This window comes from Filicampus tigris, chromosome 14 (assembly GCF_054856515.1).
Source record: "Filicampus tigris isolate MCC_2025a chromosome 14, RoL_Ftig_1.0, whole genome shotgun sequence".
In the NCBI taxonomy this organism is placed as follows: Eukaryota; Metazoa; Chordata; class Actinopteri; order Syngnathiformes; family Syngnathidae; genus Filicampus; species Filicampus tigris.
In genome coordinates this window covers 8,753,467-8,776,385 of record NC_141230.1, presented here as the reverse complement: position 1 = coordinate 8,776,385, position 22,919 = coordinate 8,753,467, and the positions used below count along the sequence as shown (strand labels likewise).

Genomic DNA, 22,919 nt, shown 5'->3' with positions numbered 1-22,919 from the left:
CTGATTGGCCCCCGACTCGGTGCCTGTGTGTATGTGTTTGAGGTGTCGGAGAGCGTCCGTGCTGGGGACTTCCTGGTTCTGCTGGAGGACGGACTTCCAGAGCTGGGCGTTTTACTATAAACTGAGCATCCGTTATTCGTCATCCATCTGGAGCGTGGGTACCCTTCCGTCGTCCGTCATTCGCCTTTTTCTCCGGGGGAAAAATATAGTATCCATCTATAGGCCCGGTCCGCCGCTAATTTTAAACGGCTGTCCGTCGGCGAGCCCAACTAAACTTTAAGACGGTCAACAGGACCTATGGCCGTACGGTGGACGCAGTGGTAATCTGTGAACCCGTTGGTGGACATTAATTTGGTGAGGGGTATTGTCAAGTTCCATCAGGCCTTTTTGGCTTGTGGGACCCCAAGGCAGCTGATGGGTCCTGGCAGGCCAAGAGAAATTCAGCTTCTGTGGTTACTTAGACAAAAACTCGGGGTTGGACGAGTGTGATGCAGCCATGGAGAACAATTTATTGATGACTTTGGGAAAATTTTGATCTACCACCTGGTGTCTCAATTATTGGAGGAAGTGCACCATCAACACTGGGGATGGGGTGCTGCTAAATATTGACTCTGGATGTTCGTGGGGGGTGGTCGGAAGTATTGGCTACCGGACGACTTAAGACGAGCTGACAGGACCTCGTACGACCGTCAGAGTTTGGTCAGCAATGTTAGAAGTAAGTCGTATTTGTTTACAGTGAGTGTTCGACTGTGTCAAGTCTGCCCATTGTCACCGATTCTGTTTCTAAACCATTTTGAACAGAATTTCTGGGAGCAGCCAAGGTGTTGAGGGGGTCCAGTTTGATGACCTCAGCATCTCTGATTTTTGCAGATGATGTGGTTCTGTTGACTTGATCAAGCTGCGATCGTCAACTCTCGCTGGAGTGGATAACAGCAAAGTATGAAGGATGAGAATCAGTACCTCCAAGTCGGAGACCATCCGTTGGAAAAAAGATGGTAATACTTTACCTGGATTGGGTGTAATCCAAATGGAGGAGTTCAAGTATCTTGGGGTCTTGCTCATGACGGATGAGGGCTGAATGGAGTGAGAAATCGGGCAGATCAGTGCAGCATCTGCAGTGATGCAAACTGCATCAGTCTGTCGTATAGCGAAGAGCGAGCTGATCTGAAAAGCGAAGATAACAATTTACGGTCAATCTGTAATCCCACCCTCACCGATGCCCATGAGCTGTGGATCATGACCAAAAGAACAAGATCATGGATACAAAGGGCCTAAATGAGGCCTTGTACATCTTAAAGGTAGGGTGAGACATCTATTCATCTGGTAGAGGCTAGGAGTAGAGCTGCTGCTCTTCTGCATCGAGAGAAGCCAGATGAGGTTGTTTGGGGCTCTGGTTAGGATTTGACTTTCCACCGATCTGATCAGCTCTATTTGATCAGCCAAAATTTTTCATTTTTTGCAAATTTTGTGATTGACTGTAAGGCTTTAATATGCCTATCCCATCAATGATGTTAATTCATTTATCTATGTCGGGGTGCCACAAATTAATTTTGGCCACTGGTGACAGATTTTAGCGGTACTTATCAATATGTAACCGATGTAGGAACTTTATTTTGCTGCATGGAGATTGTGTCACTATGCTCCTTGTTCTCCTGCTGCTAATCGATACTACCATTAGCATCAAAAGCATCAATATGATTACATTTGAAAGTAGAGTCAAAGGTTCAGATTTTCCTGCGACCCTCAGCAACTATGCCACCCTTCAGTTATTTAGCACAGTATACTGTTAATGTGACCTCTTGCTTCTGAGCAATTAGCCTCAACATGATATGCAAATCAGTGTACCATATGTATATGTGTGTATGGAAGGGTGCGTAGCATGGTCCAATCCACGCTACTGATATGGATATCGGATTACAAATACACTGACCCCTGGTAACATGTCATTTTATAAATTAAAGTTAATGTTAAAAATTAACACCATTAAGTTTATTTTGTCAGCATATGTGTAAATAGCAAATGCAGGGAGGCACAATAGAAAATCTCACCTACGCTTTGTGTAGAAGCTCTTTGAATCATATGATATTTTTAATGCGGAAAAAAAATCCCCATGATCATTTTATCTATTAAATTAAGATACTGTTTTATAAAGAAATTTAAAAAATTGTCAAGCACAGTATTTATTGATTAATATGTTGAATTATTGTTATATAGGCCTACTTGTTTCCTGAACATAAGAGATGGTTGATTTCCGACGGCGAAAATGTATGTCTAAAAAAGGGAAAAGGTGATCTTCGTCTAAAATGCCAAAATGAGGAGAGCTCACTGAAATTGGCAGAATCCGCATCAAATCATTTCATGATGCTGGGTGGTCTTCTCATTTTTATGACGTGGTCTAATAAATTTGTTAAGCACTGTAATGTGCATTCAGCTCAACAAAACTCAAATAGAACGTTCTCCACCAGTGATGCCACCCAGAATGCACAAATGTCGTACACTAGGCGGTGCTAGTGCTGCATATCAAAAGTGACTGTGCAACACTGTTGGAAAACACACAATTCAGTTGGTGCTGCATATATGAAGGACCAAAACTGCCAGAATAATATAGTCAACTGGGATAGGCTCCAGCTGAACCACTACAGAAAATGGGCAAGGTGACTCCATGGGTGACGTACCAGAAAAGCCTGAGGAATAAAGATGAAACATGACATTATTGAACAAAATCTAAATCGGGGTGGGCAAACTTTTTCTCCAAGAGCCACATTAGATTTATAAAACAGACAATCTGTCCAGGTAATATGTAGATAACGTACATTAAAAACATGTAAAATATGCTTGTCAAATAGTTTACTTTTACAATAAAATAGCACTTTTAATTTCATTTTGTTTATTTATTATTAATTAAATCATAATTAAGCAACCCATTATTCAATACAATTAATTTACTAATTGTTGAATTAGAAATTCAGTGTCTTAAACTAACCTACCACGCATGATTTTGGAATATGGGAGGACACCGGAGTACTCAGTTAAAAAAATGCAAGCTCCAGACAGAAATGGCGGAGTCTAGATTTGAACTCGCAACCTTAAAACGGTGAGGCAAATGGAAGTACATTTGCCTCACCGTGCTGTAGGCACAGCTTTAGATCTTTTTCTGTGCTTGTGTTAATATATTGGGTTGCTGCAGGGCTACACAGATTTCTGCATAGCGCTGCCATGCCGCCAAACAGTAAAATCACCAAACCAATTATTTTAAAGGGGCAGTCAACCCAAACATATTGTTTTCAAGAATATGTTCTATGCAAGCCCCTAGCTGAAACAAAGAATATTGCATTTTTGCAATAAGAGTTATTCCACCCGTTTTTAGCCATCTCTGGGGCGGCCATTTTGTCACTTCTATCGACTGAAAATTACATCACAACTGCTCAGGGCTCAGGTAGCGACCAATCACAGCTGACCTGTTTTCTGAAGCTGAACCGTGATTGGTTGTTACCTGAGCCCTGAGCAGTTGTGATGTCATTTTCTGCTGACAGAAGTGACAAAATGGCCGCACCCTGAGATGTTTTAAAAGGGGTGGAATATGCTAAACTCATATTCCACAAACGCAATATTAATCAGAATGCCGTGTTTCACCTAGTGGGCCTGCTGGGAACATTTCTTGAAAAAAAATGTGTTTGGGTTGATTTCCTATTTAATGAAATATATGAATAATAATTTAAAAAAGACATACATTTTAATTTGCCAATTTAAAAAGAAGGAATGGGGAAAAACTTCTGAATTAAGCTACAATTTCTGATAATGTTCCTCAGTGGGCCAGATAAGAACACAGACCTATGGCCTGTGGGCCATATTATACTCACCTCTGATCTAAATGATAAAGTCTTCCAAAAAATCAAGGGACCACTGCAAGATTATCAATTTCTCAGATTTCGCTATTAATCGGTATATATTTGAGTAAAATGTACATATATATATATATTTTATTCCATTAATTAACTGAAAACATACGTGACTCAAAAAATGGTCATGAATACCCAAATGTCCATTGTTATGTTTTATTTTTGGTCTCTTGAACTGGGAGGAGTCAAAGGATATAATACCTATTTATCTTCAAGCATGCTACATAGTTAAAATACCAATGGGTGATGATAATGTTCCTGAAGGCTAATAATCCCAATAATGAAAGTGTCCCGGCGGTGTGCGGGCGAAGCGACGCAGCACACAGTGCAGGGAGGGGAGGGATGATGGAGCTAAGATGGCAGACCGTCTGAGGGTGCAGCCGCTCGGGGGTCAACGCATTTCCGACGGACAAATGGCAATGAAACCCCAATACAACGAATGCTACTGATATTTTGGACATTTTATAGGGAATGTTCTTCTAGCTCGAAAAAGAGTCGCGCGGGAGGAGGAGGAGGCGGAGGAGGACCTCGGTCGCTGAATTAGCCCTGATAACAAGCGCCGATCCCGGATACAAATTGTGCCATTTTCCGCAACGTTAAAAAGGGCACAACATAGGCGCGCGCTGGATTTAACAATACCCAGATTGTATCCAATGGCGGGGCGTGATCTAAATGCTTTCTGTTTTGCCTGATTCATTTATGCATTGTGCTCCTAAACGATGATGTGTGCCGCTACGGCAGCGGCCGCCGCCTGTGGGGGGATTCTGCCCTCCTCGTCGCCGTCGATGGGGCTAGGAGTCCGGGTCATTTACGGACTAGGAGCTGATCTCTCCACCATTGGGCCGGGTATGGGTCCTTGTCCGACACCCGGAGCCCAATCTGACTGTCGGACTCGGTACCAGCTTTTACTCTCAGGGAGAGCCCTGGCGGAAAGATATCGGAGGATCTATACGACTGCCATCAACGATAAAGAGCAAGGACTAAATCCAGGAAGGTGAGTGGGGCTATTTGACTGTTTATGGCAGAGGCTGGCTTGTCATTCGCACGGCTAGCTTGGAGCTAACCCGAGCTCAACATCATCTTCCCGGCTCGACAAGGCGATCGTAAACGACAGGTCATTAATGTCTCGTGAGCTAAGCTAGCTTTTATGGATCATGGCGCTGTCGCATTAGCTCCCCAAAATAAATAAATAAATGAATGAAATAAGAAAACAGGAGATGCGCTGTTTCGAGAAGGGGTGGGGGCACTCCTGGTGGGGTCAGTTTGCGAAGGTAGCATTTGGTCCAGGGACTTCCTTAGCTTCTTGGAGCCCTTTGTAGCTCCTGTTAGCTTCGTCCAACATGTGCAAGGGGGGTTTGATTGGCTAATATGTTTTTTAAGCTATACTGCACAACACTTGTCATTTGATAACACCACCCGCTCGGACGGTGCGATTTAAATGGAACGCACTTTAAAGCCCAAGCTATGCAGCTATAAGCTCAGCTGTCATGAGAGCAATTTTACAGATTTATTTCCTAACAGACGTTCCCATCACAACGTAAACTGACTAAATGTAAACAATCATATCACAAACTGCCTAGGATGCACATTGTTACTTTAGTCTTGGCCATTCGTGTGTGTTTAGGCCCAACGGCGTCACTATTTCGATTGCTAGCTAGTTAGCTTGCCAGCTAGCTGGACGTCAAATAACATGGGAGCCTTAGACTTTACTCGTCACTAGTCATTTATTTTAGGAGACGCACAATAATGACAGTGACACGGTAACGTGTCTGTGTGATTTATGTTTTTTTGCGCGTGGAGGAGGAGGCTGGTGATCTCAAGTGGCAGTTTTTTTGGCCTAAGCGTGTAATAGAGTTACGTCATTTATTGTCAGTCAGGTTGGAGAAGAGCTGGGTCATTGCAGCGTCCTCCCTCACTCTATTCTCTTGTGTTGTTGTCAGCAGCCCACAATGTCAGTTTGCAATGAAAAGACTTTTCTTCACTTCAAAATTATTTGATATTTAAACGCTGTTACAGTTTGTAGAAATATTGTACAGGGTGGGTCGAAAGTAGGTATGTACTTTTTAAATAACCTTATATATTTTTACAGACACAATCATGCCAAATAATATCAAGTCAATAACAAAATACTATATTCTAAAGCCGTATTGTACAGGTAGCGAAGGAGGGCAGAAAAGTAGTCCTAAACAAGCTAGTGAGGATGCAAAAACAACAAAAGCAGTGTACCTAATTTTGACCCACCCTCTATTTAGATTCACTTTCTCATTGCAGGAGACAGAAGATACTATATACTGTTATCCTCCCCTCTAAATTGCTGGGGAGAATGTGTTCAAGTGTTGTTATACATGATGCATAGATGTGTCTATTGTAATTAGTGAGTCGTGGTCTGAAGTTCACATTTTCATTGATTAAGGCAGAAGCAAGCTGTGTAACATATCAAATAAGACTTGGACTTGGAACAGTGGCTGCATGTGACTCAATCAGAAAGGGCAGTCATTATTTGTCCCACAGCCACCACTACTGTACTTTTATTTACTTGCGATCAGGGATGTGTGTTTTACTATAATTCTTTGGTCGCCTCTGGGGAAAATGAATAAATTAACAGATATTTGTAACCCCCTCAAAATGAAAGCTTACTGAATGTTGAATGCTATCAAACAAATAACAGACATCAAACAAGTCGAGAGTAAATTTACAGTGCCTCTGCGGCTTGCAATAAGTTGCTTCAATCAACAATCAATTTCCCAGAGATTTTTTTTACAATGTTAAGTGACTAATTGATAGTTATGCACCTCGCAGCTTGAAATACATCATTGCAGTTTGAAGTTCTATCAGTAATTATGCGTTGTGCTCTTCACATTAACATTGAATTTTTAAGCTGGTTTTATATAGTCCAATTTTTTTTCAGTGTATCTACATTTGACACCCTCAAAAATAGAAAGAGCACCAAAGTAATGCAAATTTTTTGAGTATTTGTCAAAATGTGGAAGATACAGTGCGGTGAGAACATTGCAAATGACAATTACTGATGTTTTGGGTTGATTTATGTCTTTTTAATTGGCAAAAATCATCCTTGTTTCCAAGGCCGATAGTTTACAGTTATTGTTCAATTTTGCTGCCATTCAACCACAAAACATTGTACTGACTAGCACTACAAAACATAAGCATAATTGCATCCCACCTTGTGAAGAACATTGGAATATGGCTGCATACAGTGAATATAGCCATTTAACAGGTGTTGTTTATGCTCAAGCTTCTATGAATATACCTTGCAAGGGGCCATTTCCGTTTTGTAAATTAATCCACGGGCCATAATAAATGTATAACAAAATGCAATATCATATGATTTATGTATTTCGGGTTAAAGGCTTTTAATTTAGTCTTTTATAACATTTCATCCGAGGTATTATTTGGTTTTAGAATTGTATGGCAGTCAGCTCAAATGCTTCCATTGGCTGTCTATGGTCCGACTGCTGTAGGTTTCCCATCACTGCTTGATGGATATTCTTTGTGACAGATGATTTGTTTCTTTCAGGGGAAAGAAAGCCTTGAACAAGAAGAAGCTGAAAAGGCGACAGAAGGTGAAGTCCAAAGTCAAATCGAGGACAAAGGTAAAAGATGCATGTCAATTTAACATCATTATGTCATCATTATGTATTAACTCAAAATTCACATAATCGAGTGGAGTCTTACTGATGATTACATTTTTGGCGCCGTACGCCATTTCATCCACAAACGCTGCCAGGGAAGTGCCAAGAAGCAGGGCTTGTGTGGCTCATCCATGTTAGTGACGGCCTGTTGCCAAGCGACCCGATGTGTTCCGCATCGCCACGGCAACAGTTGCCTGGCTCCAACTCCTCCATCCAAAGGAGACACCTTGTCTGTACTTGAGGAGGATGGGCGGCAGTTTGCTGCCTCACTTTATAGACTGAACATTTGTTTTCGAGTGCTCTGTTTTATTTGTTTTTTCCCCTTGAAGTCAGACAATCTCGTTGACATCTGGTTTGCTCAGATTTGGAAACTATATTCCCCCTGGGGAATTAGTGGAAATAGGAATGATCTGTTTTACGGTCAAACTGTTCTAAAGTTGAAGTTGTTGATGTGGTGACAGAGCGTTTCTAAAAATTTGTGTTGTGTCCATAACTGGGTGTTTCGTCTATCTGACGGACCGGTCCGTTTATGTCGGATTCGCCGATGGACGCCCATTTAAAAATAGACCCCCATTTTCGCTACACAGGCAATTCCATGACATGGTTGCTATTCTGGCTTGATTGCCACCTGGGTTTTGTGGAGAAAGTCCAATATTTTTAAACGTTTGTTAACATTACACTTGTTTGAAAAACAATTCCTTGTTATTTGTTGATCTAGTTTGAATTGTTGGAGAACTGGCATCAAGAATTTAGATCTTTATTTAAAAAAAATAGCATTTGTAAAAATCAGTGCTTGTCAACCTTTTATTGAGGCAAGGCACATATTTCACATTGGGAAAAAATGTCACGGCACATCATTTAGCAAAATGATTCACAAAAAGTGGCAGGGTCATTATGTTACGTTTTGTTACCTGTTACTATATGTGATTGTCATAAATAAATGAACAATTTTTTTTTTTTTTTGATTAGAAATATATTTTCTTTGTCAAAATAATTGACATTGGATAGTTCATCACAGCACACCTGATGATCTCTCACGGTATACTAATGTGCCATGGCACACTGGTTAAGAATCACTGGTATAAATACCTTAAGCAATGGTTCACTGGTACTCCTATCGTTTCCTGCTCATGCTATATGCATCATATCTGATTCCAAGTTAATCCCAATATCAGCCTCCTCCTCCTACTCCTCCTACAATGGCTAACTGAGCGTGGCGTCTACACACTCCCTAATATGCATTTGGAATTATTAAAAGATGTGTGATGTACATTGTCTGATCACACCTGTGGGGATGAATACATCACATTAAACAAAAGACTCAAGTGAACGGTTCATTGCAGGCCGGATTACATATGCAGCGTGACAACAATTGTGAAAAAAGGAAAATGTGTCAGACAGGCAACGCCATCTATTAATACAGAAGTGTCTTTAAAGAGGAAGCCAAGTCAAACATTTTCTTTGCAATAATATGTTCTATGTGCTCCCACTAGTCTAAACAAGGCATTCTGAGTAATATTGTGTTTGTGGAATATGAATTAAGCAGCAAAATCCACTCATTTTTATCCATCTCAGGGGCGGCCATTTTACCACTTGCTGTCGACTGAAAATGACAACACAGTTGCTCAGGGCTGAGGGAACGACCAATCGTGACTCAGCTGTTTTTGTGTTTGCTCATGTGACGTTTGCTGGATGAGTTACTCACCAGTTACTCAGTACTGGAGTATTTTTGTCACTGAGTACTTAGTCTCACTTATGTAATTATTTGGGGAACTCCTTTTCATGTAAATGTCGTATACTTACTTCATGTTATTCCAAAGTAACAATCATCATACTTGAATATAGTTTTTGACTACTCTACAGTCATCTTGATTAGAGTCACTGCCTTTCCCACATTTGCGCCGTTATCAGTGATTATGAATACTTGGGTTCTTCCCTGAGAAAGCACCGGCCGGCCAATCCCCAATTATCAGTTATGAACTGGATCCTGAGGCTGATGCAAGGCAAACCTTTTCCTTCCCTCCTGTGTTGGGAGGCTACCTGGGCGTTTCAGTCAAGTGCATTTTCGATGTTATAACACATTCCTCATGTTATCTGTCACTCGACACTGATGTAGCACCATTTTTTTGAACTAGCTGCTCCTTTTTCATGGTCTCTGCTTGAAGCCATTGGCATACTGAGTTGCGGGAGATATGATGATGTCGTCAACAAAAGCCTTATCACGATTGGTTGGTAGAGTCCAGATCTTTAGGCCTAATTTGCTGAGGTGGGCATTGTACTAAGGTTTGCCGGTCCGTCAGCCGCCTGGGTACCCATACGTCATCCGTCTATCCATCAATCCGTCTATTTTTTAAGATGGATCAAACTGTAATCGTCTGTCGGTCAGTTCGTTATGTTATTTAAACCAGGTATCCGTCCGTAAACATCAAAGGTCTGCCAGTCCGTCTATCGTCAATCCGGAAAAAAAAAGTCCAACAGATGAAAAATCCATAATACTGTTTCACAACCTCCTAACCCCACTCTTTCCAAAAATAAAAATAGAAATGTGAAGCATAACTCACAAGAACATCTCTGTAAAACTCTCTGTATTCAAAGCTACTAGTACTATATTACTTCTTAGATAAGCGTGGGGATAATGGATGGTCAGCCTGAGAAACTAATGATTGATGATCTTTTAAGTTGTGAGGTGTTTATCAAAACAAAGGTAGTGTCTTTCTTTTTGGTGAACCTTTTTTGCACTTGTGTATATATAGAACATCAAAAAATTAGGATGTGCCGCAATGACACAAAACTATAACTTAATTTTACACTGTATGCCAGTTAACAATATTACTTACAAGAGCGTTGCTTAAAAGTTGCCTAGTGCTAACGTGCAAACGTGGATGCTCCGCTGCATTTAAAATATTTTTTCCATTCTTGAAAGGCCCATTTCAAAATGTGATTCTCAAGCGTTCTCTGCTCATTGACAGCAGCCTTGTCCTCTTTAAATGTACACTAAGTGCTACTGGCACGATAGCGGCAGACGCCCTGCTAGATGGAGCTAATATCCTCCCTGTTGCTTTGAGCTGAGTATGAATGACCTCGTCCCAGCCCCCTCTCTTACCTCCCCCCTCCCAAACGGATGACATCACCTCCTGTGACGCGTATGCCCAAAGGGCAACGAGAGACGGTAGCGATCGATCTTGGAGCTTCCTCCTCCCTCGGGGTTGTGGCTAAAAATGCCACCTCAATGGAGAAAGCCAATCATTCAGTGCGCTCATCCTGATTATTATTTGATGATGCTTTTACACCCCACTGCTTCATATTTCTAGTTTCCGAATCAATAGGAGGAGCATTTTTGGGGCAAATATTGGGGCGTTACTCTGAACTACTCCCTACACTCTCCAAACATGTACCCCATACAAGCGCTGCCTCCAACAAAGTGTACAATTGCAAACTCAGAGTACAACATGTTAACAAATATAATTAACAAAGGGTCCCTCTTAGCTAAAAACTCTTTTAGTTTTTGTATATTACTACAAATAAAAAATAGACTAAACAATTTGAATAGTATCACTGTGGTGCCTTGTGATGGGGCCAGTTTTGTGAGACTTGAGCCATCCTAGTCAAACTTGTTTTTTTCTGCTTTGTCTTGCGAGCGCAAATTTAAGGGATGAGTGCTGTATGATGGCAGGTGACTCAACTCCAAAAGAAGCGGTGCATGCCTCAAAATGAGCAGAACAATTGAAGGACAAAATGTGACAAAAATTGTTAATTACTTTGCAGTTGTGTTTAATTCTGTCATTGCCGTATATTTTTAGAAAGTATCATTAAAAAGTCGTATTTTTATCATAAACAGGAAGTCAACCCAAAATGTTTCTTTACAATTATATGTTCTATGCAGCCTCACTAGTCTAAAGTTGATATTCTGATTTATACTGAGTTTGTGGAATCCAAATTTAGCAGCAAAATCCACCTGTTTTTATCCATTTCAGGGGGCGGCTATTTAGTCACTTGCCATCCACTGAAAATGACATCACCGTTGCTCAGGGCTCATGTAACAACCAATGATTGGTTGTTTGGTTGGTGATGTCATTATCAATGGACAGCAAGTGACAAAATGGCCGACCCCTGAGATGGATAAAAACTGGTTATTTTTGTTCACGAGCAATCACGGCTCAGCTTCAGAAAACAGGTCAGCCGTGATTGGTCGCTACCTGAGCCCTGAGCAATTGTGATGTAATTTTCAGTCGACAGCAAGTGACAAAATGGCCGCCCCCTGAGATGAATAAAAACGGGTTATTTTTGTTCATATTTCCACAAACGCAATTGTAGCCAAAATGCTGTGTTTGGAGTAGTTGGGTCACTTACAACTTATTATTGTAAAGAAAACTTTTGGGTTGACTTCCAATTTAAACACATTACAAAGTGTGTTTTTTGGGGAGGCCGTAGCGGATTAATGGTATTTCCATTCATTTCGATGGGGAAATATGAGTTGACAACATCAAGGAATTAATTAAAATGGTACCTCAAGGCACCACTGTACAATAGATGCATACATTGTTTTGGCTTTATTTACTAAAATCTCGATGAAGAGATTAAGGTGGAGGTCAGTTGGTGCTGCTGTTCCAGGTTGGAAACGAAGTTCAAATGGGTGTTAATGCTACATTCAAGATAGGGTTAGGGCTGGGCAACATGGCCTTAAATAAAATCAAAACATTTTTTTAAACAATGTTTTCCCCTTTTGCTTATAGAAAATTAAATGACAATGACGTTACATTACTGCTCTGTGTAAATGTCTCATTTGTGAACCTATCACATTAATGATCTCCAAGTAACTGCTTGAAAATTGGTCAGATTACTACACATTGCTCTTGTTTTGGTTCTGAATATAAAGTGGGAATTCGGCTGCTGTTTAGTGAAGGGGCGGCTCTATTTTAATAGGATACAGGACCGGGCCACCCTAATATTTTTGAAAAAATTGTAAGCTATTTGCCTTTTCACATTTTATATTATACTGTATTTTCTAAGTAACTGTAACATTTAAACAATATACAATTGCTTGATTGACTGGTTTTCCGTGTTAAAAAAATGAGTCTAAAAAAGTGGCCCTTGCATCCTTTCATTTTTCTGTACGTGGCCCTCGGAAGAAAAAGTTTCGACATCATCCTTGGTGTAAGGATTGCATGCCAGTGGGGAGGTGCTTTGAAATACGGACAAATAAACTCAAATTAATTGGTAACATCAATTAATTGCCCAGTCCTAGTGAAAGTGTTACTGCCACAAATGCCAACACGCAGGAAGTGTTCCTGACTCGACTAACGTCTTCCTCGTTGTCACTTTGGCCCCCACAGACGGAGAGTTTCGATGGCGCCCTCTGCGTGCCCGACATCAAGCTGCACAGCAACCCGTCCGCATTCAACGTCTACTGCAACGTGCGCCACTGCGTGCTGGAGTGGCAGCAGAGGGAGGCCTCGTTGGCGCTGGCCTCCAGGAGCTCGGTGCAGAGCGGCGACTCAGACAGTGAGGAGGAGGAGGAGTACCGCGAGCCAGCCATCAAGCTGCCAAAGGTAAGGACGCTCGTTTATCATTATGCTGTGAGCTCCCTACAGGCCTTTACCTTTTTTAAATTTTTTTTTTATAGAAATGTATTGTATGATTTGATATCACCTTCCCAGACTGTTCTAATCCCTATCGGGAGGATTAACAACCTCGCCTGGCCCACATTTCCCTTTGACTGATTTTAATTTCCATTCACAAGGAGCTAATAGTCTAAAAATGGCGGGTGGAGATACTGTCAAAAAAAAAAAAATCATTGTGTCATCAGTTACTGGTTATGGCCCTCTAAATCTAACGCCTACACACAAGTGCAATGTTCCTGTAGCGTATATCATCACAGAGCCATTCATTTGTTTCTTGCTTGATGATTATATTCTATCAAAAGATGACTCAGGTAAATCCTGAAGTTCCACTGTATTCGGTTGCTTGCAACCTCTGAGAAAGAGATCATGCTTGCTGTATACTGTATCTAAGACGAGCATTCTTTTCTCATTTCTCTGAGTTTGCAAGTAGGAGCGTTTTACAAACTTGTAATGGTGTTTTCAAAAGTACACTGTGACTGGAGGATATTTCTTTAATAGGATGATGACCTAAGGGATTAAGTAAAAGTTTATTTTTAATACTCTAATATTGCATTTAAGTTTTGGCAGAAAAGTCTGAATTTAAGAATGCACTATAGCAGTATAACAAGTTTGGCTTTCGGCTCTGATTTCCCTGTGCCCGTAGATCATCGGCATCGGCCTGTGTGGGGTCTTTGAGCTGATAAAGGAGACACGCTTCTCGCACCCCTCGCTGTGCCTGCGCAGTCTGCAGGCTTTGTTGGACATGCTGCAGGGGCAACAGCCCGAGGGCTTCCAGACTGAGCCTCCTGATGTGCTGGGTGAGGAATGTGCACACAAATCGTTCTCAATGATGTTGGAGAAATAACGAGGGTACTGTTAATTGTATTCTACTGAGGTGTATCTATTCATTCATAGTCTGACAATTTTTTTGTGTTTACAGAACACAGCCTGCAATTTTATGTTTGTTCGAAAAGAATTTAGTGTTTTTAACAGTGCTTGAGATAACAAATTTTAATAAGAGCGGAAGTCAAGCCCCCAAAAATTCTTTGCAATAATATGTTCTATTTGCCTTCACTAGTCTAAACATGGTATTCTGATTAATATCGCATTTGTGGAATTTGAGTTAAGTAGCAAACTCCACCCGTTCTTAGCCATCTCTGGGGGCAGCCATTTTGTCACTTGCTGTCAACTGAAAATGATCACGGCTCACCTGTTTTGTGAAGTTGAACCATGATTGGTTGTTACCTGAGCCCTATTTTCAGTCGACAGCAAGTAGCAAAATTTTCTTTTAGGTTTAGTTGCACAATATTTATGGTACATTAAGAAATGCTTAATAAATGTATTAGACTACCTGTCATAAAAACGAGGAGTCAGACTAGCAGATTATCGTCGCTGTCCTGTGAAAAAGACTTTTTTTTCCACTATTTAAACACTATTTTTGTTAATGGTGTTTCCACATTACAGACATCCCATTAACATGAAAATTAAAAAAAATTACAGAATTGGACATATGTGTTTTTCACAGGACAGAGACAATATAGTACTTTAACGCAGACTCTTTCAATTTTAGTGAGCTATCAATACTTTACCATTTAGGACAGTAATGTGATTCAGGAATTCAAATCATTATAATTTGACATCTTAATCCAGAAATAATTAATTTTGTAACCAGGCATTGCAAATACAGTATATCGTTGCCGTCCTGTGAAAAACACTTATCTCCAATTTTGGAAACTTTTTAAATTTTCTCTTTAATGTGATTTCTGTAACACGGAAACATGATTCAGGTAAAAATAAGAAAATGAAAACAATGGAGATAAGTGTTTTTCACATGACAGCGACGATATTGTAATTTTGGTCAAAGACCTCGTACATAACGGTATGATAACCGTTACAGGAACGTAAACTTCTGGTAAATTACCAATTCTGGTCAATATGGGCAACTGTGGTATAAACTTCATAAATCCAATGCATTTGTTAAGCATTTTACTTTTTAAAGCAATTTTTGTGATTAGAAATAGTCCTATGCCGTAGTGATTTTATACAGTGAATGTATTCATACATTTTCTGCTCCTAAATGTCTAACAATTGAATTGTCCTTCAGAGTCCCTTTACCAGCTGCTGCTGGAGACCACAGTCCGAAGCACGGGCCCAAACGACCCGACGGGACAGGCCATCACTGCCCTGTCCTGTGCCTGCCTCTTCAGCCTGGTGGTCTCCTGGGGTGACACCGGCAAGATTCTGCAGGCCGTCTCCGCCATCCTCACCAACAATGGCAGCCACGCTTGCCAGACGATACAGGTGACTAACTAATGTCATCATAGTAATACAGCGGTCTCTTGAGATGCGAGTTTGATTCGCTCCGTGACCAGTGACGCTATTTACTTAAAACACTTTGTATGTCAAATGATCTTCCCCCATTGAAATGAAAAGAAATGTCAAACCTTCCACACAAAAAAAGTCAAGGAAGCTTTATCTATATAGCACATTTCATACAAAGGCAACTCAATGCAGCTAATGACATTCAGAAGCAGAGCAGAGAAAACAAAAGTAGCTTACCAACATTACTAAAAGAATGTGCATTGACAGCATTTAAACATATTAACAGAAAACTATAAAAACATGTCAAAGTAAAGTAAAAAATACTTTGTTTCTACTATGAAAAGTGAAAAAAAAAGCTTTCAAAATGTTTAAAAGACATTGATTAAAGGTATCGTGGGAAAAAAAGGAACAAACTTTGTAACCTGGATTTAAAAGCATTTACGCTCGGGGCTGACTTCACTTCTGTTGTCAGTTTATTCCATTTGTGTGCAGCATAACAGCTACATCCATCTTCACCATGTTTGTTTTGAATTTTGAGCTCCACTGATTGATCTAAGTCTGCAGACCTAAAAAAAAAAAACACCACACAAAAACAATTTTTTAAAATTTGTTTTTAATAAGGAAAAATAGCACTCTATAATACTGTACTTTATAAAATAATAGAGTAATAACAGAATTAAATGCAATGTATAAAATGATTGTAACTCATGTCCGAGTTGTAATGTAATTCAACAGTTTTGTGCATCATGATTAAATGCTGCAATGCAATTTATTGTACTGTTCCTTGTGGTGTGCCCGCCAACGGGAGGCAGTACGGTATAACACAGACACGAAGACACGAATGAAGAAGCGCAGTACTTCTACTACTATTACTACTCTAAGTGAGATAATGATGTATTAATCATTTTTTATGTAAGATAAAAAATATATATATTTCTGTGAGTATTTTTATATGATCTGTCTACTGTGTATTGCTCCACAGTTTGTGTTCAAATATCCGTTGCTTCCGAAGCCGGACTATTGATGCTGACTGTTAGCATGTCAGTGGCGTTTTGCATTGTTTGTCAGCATGAATTGAGTTCACTGTCACCATACAGTGCTCGTAGGTTCAAGGTTGCGCTCGTAAGTCAAAGCAAATAAATAAATAGAAAGCTGAAGGACGGCTCCTGTCTCAATATTCCCAAGTCAGGTTACTCGAAACAAGGCACTAGTTAGTTTGGATATGCATACTTTGTATTTGGTTAACCAGCAGCAGTGAGTATGTGTAGGTTTGTATAATATTGGAAACGTCACTGCGCACCTCCTTCGTGCATTTCTTTTAAGCAATGTGGACAGTCCAAATTGAGTTTGGCAAAATGTCATCTGGCTCGCAGTCCCTTCACTAATTAGTTTACCCTTCTTGATGACTTCTTCCGTTCTGCCAAGTCACTGGTCCTCTCTCTCGTCTGACTGCATCCTTTGCTTTATACCATATTGCCTTCTTCAATAGTCGCTGTCCAGCTCCCTGTCGTCATCCCACGTTTTAAAAACATCCATGTTAGGTTCATTGAAGACTGTAAACTGTCCATAGGTGTGAATGGGACTACTGCCCTGCAATTGATGGGCGACAAATCCATCTTAAACCTGGTCCTCGCCCAAAGTCAGCTGGGATTGGCCAGTCAGCGCTTGAGAGAAATGGGTGGAAGGATTCCAAATGACTTCTTCCATCTGCAGTTGAATAAATAAACACCCCCAGCCACTAACTGCGGCATTCACTCTCACTGGCTTTAACATTAGGTACACCTGAATTTACCCTAAATGTGATTCAGTAGAAGTGAATGACTAGAATGGCTCTAAGTAGAGCACTCACTGGATTTTAAGATTCATGCTGTATTTGTAATTTACTTATGTAGCTAATTAGGTAACCAAAACAACTGATTAATTTAAAATGCTTTTGATGCAGTAGATCATATTAGCAAACAAATTAGTTAATATAGTCTGATAGTGTCAATCAAAATTGAGCATTATTATATTATGAAAGACAGATTTATTTTTTATGTTTTGCTCTTGTATTGGGTGCTATTAGATTGTGTAGGTTCACCTAATTGCGTGTCTGTTTGCGGCCTACAGACTACAAGGCGTAGTTTTCCTCCTGGGTTCTTGACTTGAGTCATCACAGAAGCAGGCTGGCGGGAAGTGTGTTCCTCTGCACGCCGCACGTTTGTGTGTGTGTGATATAACCGCCGCGTTAATGTGATGTTGAGCTCAATGAGACGAGGGAAAACTCACACTGCAGGTCGTAATGCTATTTAAATGAGTCATCAGGAGCGCCAGGAGCATCATTTGCTTCCCATAATAACTCCCCATAATGTCACGAAAGGGCCAATCTAGTGTGTTCTATAAGCTTTACTCACACCTCCATCATCCTTTAGGTGCCCACCATATTGAATGCCCTGCAGAGGAGTGTGCAGGCGGTTTTGGTGGGGAAGATCCAAATCCAGGACTGGTTTGGGAACGGCATCAAACGCGCCGCATTGATGAACAAATGGGTGCTGAAAGGCGTGGCCATCGATGAGGACGAGCGCTGCCTCCTGCAGACGGACGGCTCCTTTCTGTACCTGCTCTGCAAGGACGGACTTTACAAAGTGGGCTCGGGGTACAGCGGCACTGTCAGGGTACGTGACACAGAAAAGAAGGTGCACAGTTGAACCTCTACAGTTAAAAATAAAACCTTCGCTGGGACACTGGTTGAACTCCACTTTATGGTGAAAGCATTTTTTAGCCATTTTGCAATCGAACAGAGATGACTATAACTGCTCCCTGATGTAACAATTAAGTTCCGTTTTCTGTCAGATGGTCATCATCACGTTTCCTCTTTGTCATTACTGCTTCTTTTCTGTAAATGATCTATCATTGAAAACCATTGAATATCTGAGGGTATGAATATTTTGACTCCTTATTGTTGCTAAACATTTTAAATATTTGAAACATGTTCATATTTTAGAGAACATGTAAGAGATTACATTTCATGAGGTCAATTCCAAGCTCAAATTCTTGGTCAAAAGGTCAAGTTCAAAATTTTTCGAAGGAAGACGGCCACGCCCTCTTTTACCCAAAATGTCAAAATTCTGCGGTCTGTAGCTCCGAAATCCCTACTCCCATTGACCTAAAATGGGGCATTTAGTGATGTGCCATCTCTGTCAACAAGTACACCAAGTTTCATTAAATTCAAAATCTCATCACAAAAAAGACAAAAATGAAGCGAAAATGTTGTCTGTTCTCGCTAAGTTAGCTCCTACTGTATTTTTTAACCATCTTATATTGAGCTGCCTAGACAGAGACTAATGCAACAGCTTTCCAGCATCGTAGTTGTTGTTCCAAAATTCCATTTCCTAACTCATGGTTATCCTCTAATTTTCTATTGGCATCCTTGGGACCCTTTTGTGTTGAGACCACACAAATAAACGTGTTGTACTGTGAACAACACATGTATAATAACAATAATATGTCATCACTTGAAACGGTTCTGTTTTTATGTTGTTGAATACGTATAATGAATTTTTTCCTCAGGGTCATGTTTACAACTCCACATCCCGCATCAGGAATCGAACAGAGAAGAGGTCGTGGCTGGGTTTCGCGCAGGTAATTTCAGCTCATCATTTTGACTCAGCAACTGCATACTGGACTGTAAAATATTTTCATATGAACCGCATCAAAAATGTGCAGTAAGCTTTGCTTGGTGATAATTGCTTTGAGAGTACGTTTGCCTTGTACCCTTAGGGCTACTTGCTGTACCGCGACACAGGTAACCACAGTATGTCGGCCATCAAGATCAATCCTGAGACACTGGAGCCTGAGGGTGCTGTCACCATGCCAGGTGCTGATATAACGTTCATTTACTTGCTTAACTCTCTTTGTTTGTATACTGTGTGTCTGATTTTTTTTCTTTGCTTAGCACTTTTTATACAGCTATGTTTTTTTTTTAAAGCGCTCCATAAAGTTTATTTGATGTCACTGTGTTAAACATTCTGAGGTTTTTCGCCTCTCGTCGAAGCAAGACGACAATTGATTTTGTAATCATCGACGTAAAGATCGGTTAAACTCGCACCAGTGATAAATAGTGAGTATTGACCGTCACGTTCCTCTCTCCAGGTCAACACTCGGACGGACAGAATATTCTCTTCACGGACGGAGAGCACATCAACCAAATTGCAGCCTGCAAAGATGTGAGTCTTAGGCTCCTCCAAGTTATTTCCATGTGATTTCCTCAACATCTATGAGGAATACCAGACATACTCAAGGACTCTACTTCATTCTGAATTACACTGAATTACTTTTCAATTTTTCATCAGACAAAAACTCTTTACATTTGTACAAAGCCACTTCTCATCTAATGCTGTCATTTTTCTTGTACCGAGAGAGCTGTGCTGTCGTTCGCGCAGCATGGCAACAAGGGTCGTGCTTGCGTATTCACCAGAGTTGAGTGTCACAAGCTATCTGCATAAGCGCATAAACGCTGCGCTGCGACGCAGGTGGGGGGAGGGGACCATGTGAAATCAATATAACTGCCATTGCAGTAGTGCTTCCAACAAGAGAGCAGCTTAGCGGGCTGCAAGAGGGCTGCTGCGCATATGGTGAATTATTTTTTATACTGTATCCCTCACTGACTGCCAAATGTTGATGGTCTACTGAGATTTATTGCAATTTGTACAGGCACAGAGCTGTGTTTTCTTGTTTGGATTTAGAATGATAGAATAAGGATTGAGCGCAAAGTCTGAAAGATATAGATTTCAAAGAACAAACACGTATTCCAGATAGTATAAAATAATATGCAATATTGTCACTGGGAGCGTCTCATGTCCACATTTAAAAGGGAAATCAACCCAAACATATTTTTTTCAAGAGTATGTTTCCAGCAGGCCCACTAGTTGAAACGCGCCATTGTGATTGATATTGCGTTTGTGGAATATGAGTTAAGCAGCAAAATCCACCCGTTTTAGCCATCTCAGGGGCCGGACATTTTGTCTTTTCTGTCGACTGAAAATGACATCACAACTGCTCAGGGCTCAGGTAATGACCAATCACGGCTCGTCTTCAGAAAACAGGTCAGCCATGATTGGGTCATTACCTGAGCCCTGAGCAGTTGTGATGTCATTTTCAGTCGACAGAAGTGACAAAATGTGCCTCAGAGATGGCTAAAAACGGGTGGATTAACACTTATTCCACAAACGCAATACTTATCAGAATGCCTTGTTTCCACTAGTGGGCTTGCATAGAACATATTCTTGAAAAATATATCTTTGGGTTAACTTCCCTTTAAGCAATTTAATATTTTTGACAGTGTATAGTAATTTATTTAACTAATATACAGTACATACATTTAGTATTATAACATGCACATAACAACTCATTCACTGCCAGACATTTTCAGATCCTCCTTTTACCCTAATGTTTAAAAAAAATAGAAAGAAAATATAAATAAGTTCCTGGGATTGAATGGCTGGACTGTAAAAGGACAAATAAATATGTCCTTTGCAGTGAATGAGTTTATTCCAGCATTACCTATAAAACATATCACGCTTATGTTTCCTTTGTATTATGTGTCAAGTGTCTTCAAAGCATGGGCTGTTTTACTTTATTTTAGTGGTATTTAGTTTTATAATACAGCAGTTAACTTCTCTTAGGTCAGGAATATTAAAATAGTACTTAAAACACACAGTCAGTGCTCAGTCGCCTTCCGACCGGCAGCAATCAAATGGCTGCAAATAACAGTTGGTATCAACAGTATCTTGTGGTGTGCCCTTAGCAGGATGGTTTTGTGGTGCGCATCTACACTATGAGCTCCGACCCAAGCCTGCAGCAGGAACTGCAGCTGAAACTGGCAAGGAAGTGTCTGCACGCCTGCGGCATCTCCCTCTTTGACCTCGAGAAGGATCTGCACATCATCAGTGAGTGATGCGAAACGGACATGATAGATTTTTCAAATACAGCGAACCAGTACAGTATAGTAAACATTATTTTCTCATCTAGTGGCTGGAGGGGTAGGGTGTTGAGTTATTCAACTGCAGAGAGTAGTAGACCCTTACTGTCTTTTCAACTGCACTTTTACAATAATATGAAACCATATTATTGATATATTTACAGTATGCAACTGTGGATGCACACAACATTGTGGAGCAATCATACATCGAAACGCTGATTGTATATATTAATGTCTGATTGTCATAATAATAATTGGGGCCCGACCGATTAATTGGCTGAATGATTTAATCGATTGATATTGGCACCAAAATGGTCAATAATCAGCCGATTTTATTTATTTTATTTTTTTCTGACGATTGTTTTTTGGGGGGGGGGGTTGTTTTTACATAATACCACATTAAAACATAAGACTAAGATAATGAAAAAAAACATGTCTTGGAAAGTTAAACAAATACTAAAGAATAAAGTATTCTAAAACAGTCAAATGTTCTGCCTGCAATTCATACCTTTCCTGTTTTAAGTGATCAAAATATATTTTTTAAATGTGTCGGCTGATTGTCATTGCCATTTTCGGATTCATCAGTTATTGGAATTTTATTCTACCAAATATCGTATGTATTATGGTATCGGCCCCCCCAAAAAAACATATCAGTTGGGCCCTAATAATAATGATGATGATGATGATAATAATAATAACGGTAATAATAACAATAACGATAATAATTATATTAATAATAATAATAATGATGATCATGATAATAATAAGACTCCATACTGTAATTCATCTGAAAGACTGTTTACGTGCCTCTCAGTAGGAGTTGCTGTTTTGCACAGCAGCAGATTTCAAATGGGCAATCATTTTATTAATATCTCTGTGTAAAGTTGTGAACGATTGCGACTAGTAACTTGGACAATTACAGACCGAATCAAGTAGTTTTCCTGATGTGAAAAAGAAGACTATTTGAAGGAGGGTTTTAAATCTCTTTGCTGGACCAACCATGCGACCAATTGGAGTGCAGACTTTATTCGATTACTCTAAAAATAAGTAATTATGCTTGATTGAAATAATATATTAGAATAATGATAGGTGTCTGTTTGAGGGGGGGGACATGTTTATTCAAGCGGATGCCACACGTGGGTATCTCTTTGATGCTCACCGTTTACTAGAGGAGAGGCCACTATTTAAGGAAATGCAACACTGTCTAATTGTAGTCTGCGTATGTTGGCCAGAAGGTATCCTGGCCCCATGAGGTGATAACTTAAAACGCTGTTTTGATCTCACAGGCACAGGCTTTGATGAGGAGGCGGCGTTGCTTGGAGCTGGCAGGGAATTTGCGCTGATGAAAACTGCCTCTGGGAAGGTGAGAGTGAATGTCCTGCATTTTTTTAAGTCACACACTCACTGACCACATCATTCAGTATACTCGCTCTTTCTAAGAGTGACAGATTGATGTGATCAACTCACAAAATAGAAGCGATGACCAATC

General features: G+C 40.3%; 1 protein-coding gene across 18 annotated transcripts in view; it reads left to right on the top strand.

The window, feature by feature from the left end:
• Window positions 1-4,221: 4,221 nt before the first annotated feature.
• mycbp2 (MYC binding protein 2) overlaps window positions 4,222-22,919 on the top strand; it is a 74,903-nt gene continuing 56,205 nt past the window's right edge. For 14 of the 18 annotated variants that reach the window (XM_086050745.1, XM_086050742.1, XM_086050737.1 and 11 more), the window contains exons 1-11: window positions 4,222-4,893; window positions 7,435-7,510; window positions 12,883-13,098; window positions 13,814-13,967; window positions 15,254-15,450; window positions 17,883-18,125; window positions 19,021-19,092; window positions 19,231-19,327; window positions 19,603-19,676; window positions 21,257-21,398; window positions 22,717-22,793. In XM_086050745.1, coding sequence (XP_085906871.1) covers window positions 4,619-4,893; window positions 7,435-7,510; window positions 12,883-13,098; window positions 13,814-13,967; window positions 15,254-15,450; window positions 17,883-18,125; window positions 19,021-19,092; window positions 19,231-19,327; window positions 19,603-19,676; window positions 21,257-21,398; window positions 22,717-22,793 — 1,623 coding nt within the window. In that variant the 5' untranslated portion in view covers window positions 4,222-4,618. The remainder of the gene's footprint in view (window positions 4,894-7,434; window positions 7,511-12,882; window positions 13,099-13,813; window positions 13,968-15,253; window positions 15,451-17,882; window positions 18,126-19,020; window positions 19,093-19,230; window positions 19,328-19,602; window positions 19,677-21,256; window positions 21,399-22,716; window positions 22,794-22,919) is intronic. The other 4 variants (XM_086050754.1, XM_086050736.1, XM_086050753.1 and 1 more) reach the window with 3 other exon arrangements.